The sequence below is a fragment of the Vigna umbellata genome, chromosome 11, assembly GCF_029865625.1.
Source record: "Vigna umbellata cultivar VRB3 chromosome 11, Vumbellata_1.0, whole genome shotgun sequence".
NCBI classification, from domain to species: domain Eukaryota; kingdom Viridiplantae; phylum Streptophyta; class Magnoliopsida; order Fabales; family Fabaceae; genus Vigna; species Vigna umbellata.
In genome coordinates, this window is record NC_142175.1 from 30,861,639 (window position 1) to 30,872,864 (window position 11,226).

General features: G+C 33.0%; 1 protein-coding gene across 1 annotated transcript; it reads right to left on the minus strand.

Moving 5' to 3' along the window:
* Nucleotides 1-5,430: 5,430 nt before the first annotated feature.
* Nucleotides 5,431-9,465, minus strand: LOC124829607 (Integrase-type DNA-binding superfamily protein). Its single transcript, XM_047303148.2, has 9 exons — nucleotides 8,822-9,465; nucleotides 7,913-8,462; nucleotides 7,720-7,802; nucleotides 7,463-7,471; nucleotides 7,166-7,254; nucleotides 6,889-6,962; nucleotides 6,744-6,794; nucleotides 6,526-6,602; nucleotides 5,431-6,310 (listed from the first exon to the last, which is right to left on the minus strand). Exons 1-9 carry the CDS (start codon nucleotides 9,030-9,032, stop codon nucleotides 5,709-5,711), a joined length of 1,746 nt encoding a protein of 581 aa, XP_047159104.2. The 5' UTR covers nucleotides 9,033-9,465; the 3' UTR covers nucleotides 5,431-5,708.
* Between the last annotated feature and the right edge of the window lie 1,761 nt (nucleotides 9,466-11,226).

Below are 11,226 nucleotides of genomic sequence, written 5' to 3' on the forward strand. Positions count from 1 at the left end.
CTCTAAGCAACTAGCTTTCTGTCTATGATTTGCAGATGTTTGGGAGTTTGAACTATAAACACAGGGAAAACTCGAAAGGAGATAGATAAATTTGTAAGTCACGTGCCTATGATAAAAGGGGTTGGAGAGTATAAACCTTGAAATTGGGTCTGTCCTTTATGTCCAAAGCCATAAATGTTGGGTTCTTGGACACGAATTTCTTCACGAAACTTTAATTGATCCTCGTAGAAATCTTTATTATTGGAACAATATGTATAACAGGGATGAGGTCGATGGTCGAAATTCCAGAGCATAATTAACGTGTAGAAAAGCAAAGAAAGATATTTCAAGTGCAGTAAAAGAAAAGAAAGAAGGGAGAAATAATGGAGTTATTAATGATTTTGATGTCTTTGACGAAACGCAATATCGAAATTAACATTAATAATTATGGTAGTTGTTGGAAGAGAATGAAAAAATGAAAAATGGAAAGAGAATGGAGTGAAGGAAATAAAGAGGAGGAAGTGTCCAGAGTGCAGCCGCAGCGCAGGAACGCAGTCTCTTTTTACAGAATCGTCCCAAAAGTGTCAGCCAACAATTGTCTTTTTGCTCCTTCCTTCTTCCCATGCCTACGCCATTGCCTACACACCACCATCATAATAACTCCCTCACTTCTTAAATATTTCTCATCCCTTCAAAATCTCTCGTTTTAAAACTGGTTTTGCAATGGCAATGTGGTAATTTGCAGAGAGAGGGGGGACAGAAGGTGGTATGTTGGAATTGTTGAGACAGAAGAGTGAGGGTGTGAAATGAATGAAGGTAAAGGCAGTGAGAGAAAGAGAGAGAGATGGGAATGAATGGGCCAAAAAAAAAAGACTTTGGTCCCATCGTTTTTGCTTTACCACATTTTCACAGTTATTCCCTTAAAGAAAAAGGAAAAAGATGATGAGAAAGTGCGAAAGTTTCGAGTTGGAAGACACTGAAGTGAAGAAAGAAAGAAAGAAAGAAAGAAAGAAAGGGTGTGTGTATCCATGTATGTATCTATGTGCATTACGTGCCAAAGCATTGGAAATTGAGGCTAAGTTTCTCACAGTGGTTAAACTTCAGCTGGTTGCTACAGGGCACCCCAGGTGGCCATTTGGAGGAATGGGGATGTCCCTATACCTCTATGACTCCATACCATACCACCATTTCAGAATTCAATTCTCACATATATCATTATGAACATGATTAATGTCTTAATTTAGGTGGTTGAACATAATTATAACTAGCACTTTATCATATCAACTATCACCATAAATGTCACTGGGGTTAGAATTTTTGTGTGATGTTGTGGAGATTGTTAGTGTAAAATGGAGTTGACTAGAAGTTTGATTGGATTGGATTTGAAATGGGGTTGGTCAGATTGAGATGCAAAAGGTGTGGAAGAGGAAGTCAAAGTAATTTGAAGGGTAGTGAAAAATGCATCGTAGGGGTGTAGTTTGCAGTGTATAGAGAATGAGCTGTCTATTCGATCCATAACAACTCACAGGCTTGAAATTAAAGGCACACAGAGAAGTACCTATAGATGGAAAAATGCTCAAACTGTCACGCCAGCATGCATCCAAGCCATGCAATCTCTGAACTCAGCTCTTATCTTATTCTTCCCTACACAAAGCCCTAAAAACTAGTTAAAACCCACATGCATGTAGCACCAGCAACACTACCATCTACCTAGCACAACATAAATACCATGTAGCTTCCTTCCTTACAAACATAAAACTGTTTTAATGTCACCACCTTCTACACTACGCTTGCAACTTGTTCCTTTTATTATTTTCATATACTCGTTTTCTTTTCTCTCTCTGTACGTATGTATGTGTGTGTGTGACATAAGAACAGACAGAGATATTATGTATATAAAAATGTTTAAATATATAGTTATGGTGTTGGATTTGGAGATTGCATCACATCAGAGTTACTGTAGAGGTTGGAAATAGGGTGGTAATGATGGAGAAATGTCTGTGGATATTTAAGCATCTTGTCCTGTACGTGTTGTGTCTTTTTCTGTGGCTCTTGCGTCTCATGGCCCTCTCTGCCACCTTATGCATATTTTCTCTTCTGCGCAGAATCTCTCACTAAATTTTCTCTTTGCAGCAACCCCTCTAGGGGCCCCCCATTTCCGTACAACTTGCTGCAGTGATTAATTTTTTGTCCCTTTTTCCCAATTCCAACCCACATGCAATTAACATATCAAACCCTCTTTCAACCACAAGCTTTACCAAATTACACCCAAAATAAATAAATAATAAATGACTTTTTACTACGGATTAAGTTTTATAATTTTTCAAAATTCAACAATTTTTATTTCATATTCATATGGTATATAATTATTCTACATGCATGTAAATAGTAACAATGTCAATTACGAATGTATGCAATATATTAATAATAAATTTTACAATATTTTAGGTTTGATATATATCATTGTAACGGATGTCTTGCCGATCAAACAAAAATTGTAACATTTTATCGTTGTTGAAGTGAAATATCATAAACGAATTAAAATTTTAAAAACTAGACAGGAAATTGTAACTAACATTTTAAAAGGACTAAGTTAAAAATTCGTGATATTAATTAGGAATTTGATGTATTTTTTTTTCTATTTATTTTCAAAATCTTACATGAAATGAAAAAAAAAATGCTTTGTCATATCAAACTGACCTAATATCGTCTTACCAAGCTACCTGCTACTATATTGACATCTTGTGGGAAAAAAAATATTATTGCTGATTATTTATTCATTTTTTCAGTGTTATATCTTTAAAATGTACTGATTTTTTTAGATTAAAAAGGTTTTTAATATATTTTAAAATATCAAAACAAGTGTTCTATTTGTATCATATATTTTAATAGCGCAACGTAATAGAAAATAAAAATTCACACTTTTTACTACTGGAAGTGACAGTTCAAGTAAAATAGTATATATAATAGTAAATGTAAAAAAAGATGTTGTTGAATCACAAATTCTCTCACAAAACACATTTATTTATTTTGTAAAGTAATTGCATTATCAACTGTAAAATTGTTTTACCTTATTAGTGCATAATTTTTTTAAAATTAATAAAAAATTATTAAGCAATATTTTAGTTTGATTTTTTGCTTAACTAATATTTCTGAAATAGTTCTATTTACTTTGAAAACAAATGTACACTATCTTGAACATGATAAATAGGAGTATTTTTTTAAAATATTAACTACTAAGTTGAAAAATATCAAATAATAAAAAATAATAATAAATAAAGTGAGAAAAGGCACGCAATTTAAGACAGTTCCCCATTCCTTTTAGTTCATTCATTCATTCCCTTTCTCTGGAGTCAAAAGGGGTCTTACCTTTTGAAAGAGAGAGAGTGTGTGTGCATGATACCTCTGGTGCATTTTAGCAAGTAATTCTCTACTGCTCAACCGTACCATACTTATCGTAGTCCTCGTTCTGTGATCTCTTTGACTCGGTCAAAGAATATCCCACTGCTTCACCTGACCAACTGATAATAAAGAAAAACATGATGCCCACCACTCAATAACTATAAACTTTTCATTAATCAATAATCACACACTAATTATTCATTATGCTGGAAGGAAAATATCTCCTGTTTAAGGTATCACGATATTATTCATTATTTTTTTACCATAATAACATGTACCAACATAATAGTTTAAAGAAATAGTATATGTTACTAACTTATCAATGGACTTCTTTGCATAAGAATTTATGTAAAATAAATAAATACGAAGAAAAATAATAAAATCAACTTCTTCGATTAATTTGTAAATAAGTTAAAAATTATGTTTTTTTGAAAAGTTATTTGACAACATTTTTTTTTAATTAATTTATGCATACGTTAGTTTTAACTTATAGATGACTCAATTTTATTTTTTCTTGTTAATATTTCTTTCTTCGAATCCTTGGAAGAATTGTTTAAACCTATGCAATATTGAAAGAAAAGTATATATATTCATTGTTAATTATTAAACAAAATTCCTAAAAAAAGTGATCAATTCATCATCACAGTTAGTATTAACAAAATATCTGGATACGATACATTTTATTTCAGATTATAATACCGATTTTGTAAAAAACAAAGTCGTAAATTCACTTTGATAAATTGAAATTCAATCTAATTCTATCTATTTAATAAGAAAAGAAAATCATTCTAATTCATCGTTTAACGATTCTCTATGAATTTTGTAAGGAATATATACATTTTTTACAATTTTAAATTTTTAAAAAAAAGTTAAGAGATTGTTGATAAAACAGATTTTAAAAAATTGAAAACTTCAAAAAGTTGTAATTTAAAAAAAAGAGTTAACTGATTTAATTTTGATAATTTTGTATTAATAAGACCGTTAATTAATTTTTAAGATCATTAATATTATAGAATTAAATGAATACATCTAATCTAGTTCACATTTTAGAGTCCAACAACATGAAGTAGATGTCACCCATTCATTTACGGGTGAAATTCAATTAAAATAACTAAAATATGTTAAACAATTAAAAAGAGAACGGTGAAGACATTTCTTATGAAAACCTAAAAATTAGACGAAAAACCACTTGTATGGAGAAAATAATTTATTCATAAACAAATATAAATTATAATAACTCAATTAAATTTTAAGTACTTCATAAGTTTTAATTTTATTTGGTTTATTGATTATTTATTTATTTATTATATTTTTCAGTTCAAATTTCTGTCTTTTAATTTTTTACAACTGGATGATTTCTTGCGGTGGTTATATCCGTTAATGAATATGAAATTTTATAACTAATATAAAATTATATTTAACTAATGTATAATAATAAGGAACTTTCATTATTTTTTTTACTGAAAATAAGGTCAATAACAATAAAGATCTCATAAATAGTGATGACAGCGACAATCCATTAATCACCTTACGTGATGATGTAAGAGATATAACACAACAACTTTATTATTTAACTTGTATGTAATTTTAACAGTATATATGTTCAATAACTCTAATACAATAGTATATCTTGAACATTTTATCACGTGGAGACAAAAAAGAAAAATAGAATAAAATAATAATAATGATTGAATTAAGAAATATAAAAAATCCTAGTTAATAAAAAGTTGTTGTTTTTGGGGTGTTTAGGGAAATGGTTGAAGAAGTTGAAAGTAACGTGATGAAGGTAAGGAAGGTTTTTGTCTTTCTTGTTTGTCGTGAAGGGAAAAGACATGGATGTCTGGGTTTCCTTTACCCATCACCCTCCATTACTTTATTGTCATCTTTCATTTGCAAGACAAAGTGAACCAATTTTCTATGAAGATTCAGGCATGAAAATATCCTTGTAGTAGTCAAAGAAAAAGTACCCGTGCTGCTAACTTCGCAAACAAATGATATAATAATCTTAGATGAATATATATTTAGTTAGCAGCCAGCAAAGGAGGATAGTAATTTCAAGATTTTGGTACGATTCTCATCATTGATTTTCATGCATCATTCTGTTCTATTTTTCTCGTTAACCAAAGTGGATAATGTTTTGCAAGTTAGTATCGTACCCTACCTACCAACAACAGAAAACACATAAGGAATCACCACTACTGACATACCCTTCTTTTCAACACAACAACAAATTACCTTACCAAATACTACAATAATCATCCAATAATGCTGCCATCTCATCATCATCATCATCATCATCTTAGTTTTCTTTCCTAAGCTAATGTTTCTCATTCATTCCACAAAGCAAACATCGGAACTTGATTAACAAGTCCCATGTTTCCAAGCCTGTTGCTGCTCATGTGGTCGTTTTCAGTGTTCCCATCATCCTCATCATCATATTTTGGTCCTTCCAGGGTGAAGTACCCATGTCCATAATCTGCTCCACTCACTCCAAACTCGTTCGGTAGCCCCACAGAACACTTGGGAGGACTTTCATGGTTCAAACCAACCTTGTTGTTGCTTGGAGAAACTTGCTGTGATGATTCACTCACGTTGTTCATGTTAACACTCTCGTTGTGTGCTTGTTCATCGCTGTTGTTGGCATTCCACATCATGTTGGACAACTCATCAGAATGTTCAGCATCGGTTATTGCCAAAGAAGTTGGCTGAGATGGCACGGAAGAACTGCTTGTGTTGATGTCATCCGCAGCAACAGAAGCTGGTGACTCTTTTTTGGGGGACCGCTTTGCAAGATCTCCTGCAATGAGTGTGGAACTTGAGCAGATTCTCTTCACATCATACCTACTTATGTCAAAGTTGGTCACAGCACTTGTTCCTCTGAACTTGATTGCTGCAATATCGTATGCTTCGGCAGCTTCTTCTTGAGTGCCTACATTATGGATCACTGGTCAGAATAACCTCAATCAAGGGATGGGGAAATGAGTTGCAGAAGATAAAGATGGTCACGTGAAAACTGACATTATTAAATTATGTTACATTATCATGCATGAATGAATGAATAAAGGAGGAAACGATGATTATTGAAAAGGGAAAATGGAAGCTTGAAAGAAAGGCACGAGGAGAGATAAGGGTCTAAAAACTTACTAAATGTACCAAGATACAAGTCCTTGTTTCCTGCAACCCTTCCAATTCGGGCCTGCCACCTTCCATGTTGATGGTGCCTGAAAATGATACAAGGAGAAAAAGATAAATGTTAGCTAATAATTGCCCACCTTAATTCAAAAGCTGAAAACTGCAGAAAATAATTCATGGTGGAAAGCTTTATTCATATTAATGATAAAGCGCATTGCTTTAGTCCATACCTTGTGACACCTCTATACACAGATGCCCCTCTTGAAAATCCACTGCTCTTCCTGCCCGAGGGAAACAAAAAGGACAATTCCTTCCAGTTGAATGTAAGGGGGTGAGAGAATTTACTAAGATCACATGGAAAAAAATTAATGGTACCTTCTTAAATTGGCGACAAATTCTTGCCTGGTCATGTGCTTCATCTCTTCAAGTTCCTTCTCATAAGTGCTTAACTGAGCATTTATGAAGCAGTAGACATGTAGAGTGATCACAGTTGCAATGTAATGGTTCAAGCCACATAAAATTAAATACATAGCAAATATTTGACTTTTCTCAATAATTTTTAATTCCCTTGTTTCTATTCTGTACAGTTGCAAGAGTAGCTAAGGTAAGACTTTTGCAAAGTAGAAAACTGTACAAGTTTCAGAAGCCTTACAGGGAAATTTATGTGAGTTGTTGGACCCCAATACTTGAGTGCAGCTAAGTCATAAGCCCTTGCTGCTTTTTCTTCCTTATCATAACCACCTAATAATAATAGATACATACATACATACAGGGATATAATTATTTTCCAAAACCGATAAATCATCTTCAGAACCCAAGCACACTTTCCAATGCTTCATATCTAGTAGCGTATCTAACCAGTTTCCGTGTTATAGTAATCGGTAAGATTTACAAAGATGGTAAAGGAGTAAATATAGACAACCATTGCGTGTGAAGGAGTGTCACTCACCAAGGTAGACTGAGTGAAGATTTGAAGAAGCCATGAAAAAGGGAGAAGAATCCAACCGGTGCATGAAACAGACCGTTAGTATATTCTCTTTCAAAACAAGACTGGAAAGTAAATAAAAAAAGGAACAGAATGGAAAAGGCTAAAACACTTGTTTTGGTCTTGAAAATGATCTTCCTTGGTCAATCACCATAAACCAAATTAATATAAAATAATAACACCATAAGCCAAAACCACAACCAAAAAACACATTATCTCACCTTGCCTTCCTTTCCTTGTCTGCCCTTCCTTTCTGCAACTGTTGTCCCACAAATGGGCCTCATATCTCCCAGTCCATCTATGCCTACCAAAATCCATGAATTCCAAATACAAAAAAGATAAAAACATCATCTTAATAAACAAAATATAATGCTGTGTGATAATAAATAAACACTAAAAAACCATAGCCCCTACCTTGTAACACCACGGTATTGAGAGGTTCTCTGCCCAAAAGTGTCAATGGATTTGCGAGGAACTGGTTCTCTAGCATGAGATTTAGCCATGGCCCGTTTCCTATTGTCATCAAGAGCTTGAACAGAGGAAATTGCCCCCACTCCATTTTGCACAGTGGGGCTCATAGTGAGAGACAGTGATTGGAAATTACACCCATTTGCCTCAGTTGAAGGCTTTACATCAGAAAACTGAGTTTGCGCCAACCAGGACTTGTACATGCCATTGGTCGGGATAAGGGCATGTGGGTTATCATTGTATGCATGGAAAGATTGAAGCAAGGAAGAAGGGTTTGTGAGGCAATCCCCAGTTTCAATATCAGCATTGGTGCAAAAGTTTGGTGCCACATTAACATTGATTTTGGAAACATTGCTCTGGCTTTGGTTTTGGTCATGTTGAGAATCTTGACAAAAGACTTTATTGGGGGAGTTTGAGTAGCAGCCCAAAAAGTCCTCAAGCTTTGGACCTTTTTCATTGGAATTCCCTCCACCTATTGCACTATCATACCTCCATTCTACAAGCAGCCCCACAAATTTCATTGTTAATTCATAAATAGGCGAAAGAAAAATCAATGCAGCCGAGAACTGATTCATAGCAAAATATAAAACTTTTTGCAGTAATCAAGAGAAAAACCACAAAAGAAATTGCTTTAGACGACATGCAAAAGCTTTGAATCCACAAACAGAACACACTCTACCCGTTCAATAACAAAGAATCACTCATAGTGGTAGAGAATCACAATAGTTTGTTGCAGGAAAGTTTAGTTATTTATTACTCATCTTGGAGAAAAAACAAAAAATTATCATCTGTTCAAAATAAGATAAGCTAGAAGGGAAGGGGTGCAAATAAAGGATGTAGTGTGGCATGCAATACCTTGAGGAGTGGCAGAGTGACTGAAGGAATCAGCAACACAGAGAGAGCCATCAGAGCGCAAAGGCATAACAGACAAGTGAGGGTGAGAAGAAGGACGAGGATGATACCCTCCTCCTCCTTCTCCTTCTTCTCCACGCTCTTGGTTTTCTCTCCCAAATTCTTCATCAATCCTCAAATGGGGAGTGAGAGAGAATCCCAACCAGTTATTCATATTAACACAGTTTTTTCACACTGCTTCCTCTTTTCTCAAGAAAACAATCCCCCCAAAGAGCACAGACTTCCTTCTTACACCAGTTACACTAACTTACACCACACAGATCTTTCTCTCCTCCCAAAAATTCGAACTGCTTGTAGCATGTATGTATCTCTCTATCTATCTATGCAAGTTTGGAATGTTGGACTTTGAGCTCAAATTTCAAAGCTTGTAACGGTTGGGAAGTTGGGATGGGGTTGGAAATTTTCCATTTTTTTCCCTCTTTGAAGCTGCATCATAGTCATAATCATGTGGGATTCATATCTTGTGGGTCTCTTCTAAAGGGGGTATGTTGGGTTTATATATATATATATATAATATACATCATTACTTTGATTTTTGGTTTATTTTATGATATATTGTTGAGGTGGGATTGAAGGTGTTGAGACTTGAGAACTCTAGACAAACTTCTCTCTCGTCTTATATTCTCAGCCCTGTGTCTGTTTTGTAATGAAAAGTTGGGTTCTGTGCCACCTCTTTCATTTCTTTCTCAGATTTCTGCAGAGGTGGCCACGGCATGTAGCAGTGTGACAAAATAATATATAATACTATAAAATATAAAATTAAAAATAAATAAATAAACTGAAGAGATGCCAAAATCTTCACGACTATTATCACAGAGAGGATTCCACTCAGTTCCAGTGTTCCTGTAACATGTGATAACCTCATCAACGGTTCAAATTTGATGATGCAGTAAGATGTTACATTATGCAGAACAGCGAATCATGCATCAGAGAGATAATTGATGACACAAGTGATATAAGCGGTGAACTGAATACTTAATGACATCATATGTTTAAAATTATTATTATTATTAAAGAGAAGATAATATCTTAAAAAAGAGAGAATAATTTTTGAAAGAAAAAAACAAAGAGAATGGTTTGCTTATTAAATTATTTTATTTTATTGTTATATTAATAAATCATGGAAGAACATTCATGTTTACTTGTGTGCAACTCATGTTCTTGTTTAAATAAAATTATCTATCTATGTGTAAAACTTTTATTTAAGATTAATATAGTATTAAATATATGCTCACTATAATTATATTTTATTCTTACCTAAATTTTAATTATTTCATATAATTAGGGTTAAAGAAAAAGTGAAAAGTCTAAAAGAATAAAAGAATAAAAAATTAAAAAAGGAAGTTGTTAATTGTTTATTAAGATTAAATAAACTTCATTATATGTATTTTTTGAACTTGGATACTTTTAACTTATTAATAAGTCTACCAGAGGAGGCTAATATGTAAGTCTAACTTTTTTAGCATTTTTTTTACGTATTTTTCCGTTAATAGTGTAATTTAATAATTTAAAACTAATTATTGTAAATGGAATTATTATTATTATTATTATTATTGATTGTTATATAAATGTGAATAAATTAATTAAAATAATATTGAAATAAGGGAAACCTGCACCTACTTGCATTTGCATGGAGGCTATGGTTGGGATTGGGGCAGTGATGGCAATTGGTCCAGGTTCACTGCCAAACCATCTAAAACAAATTTAACTTGTCCTCTATCGTGGCCTTTTTGGTAATTTCACACCCTGATGACTTGACTAGTGGTAGGATGAGGGACTTAATGGTAATTTGGATTTGGAAATGGTTCAAATGGGTAAAACAAAAAAATTAATTAAAATTAAGGATTTTGTAAAGTTGTTGTTATTCATCATAGGTTGGTCTGCTGCTGAAGAACATGCAGACAATGGGGAATAACCACGTCTCAAGACACAGACGAACCAGTCTCAAGAACAACCAACAATCAAACACCTTCTCTTCATGTCAATTACCCTACACCTCCATGTGGTTCGGTTCGGTTGAACCGCCATCTTCACCAATACAAAAAATGTTCCTTCCTTCTCTCTTCTTCCTCCAATACTCTTCAACAAATGTAATATAGATACAGCTATGTATGTTTATTTTATATAATTAAAATTATGTTAATGTATATTAGTTAACAAAATTTGTAAATGAATGTTCACTTTTTCTCTTTAGAGAATATGTTATAACTACGATCATCATTCAGCTATAACTTCATGTTTTAAAGTAAATAAATTAAATAAACATACATTGACATTTTTTTTTCATATATAAAGTATGTTATAATTAAAACTTATAATATGTAAATGTTGTGTACATTATATTTTTG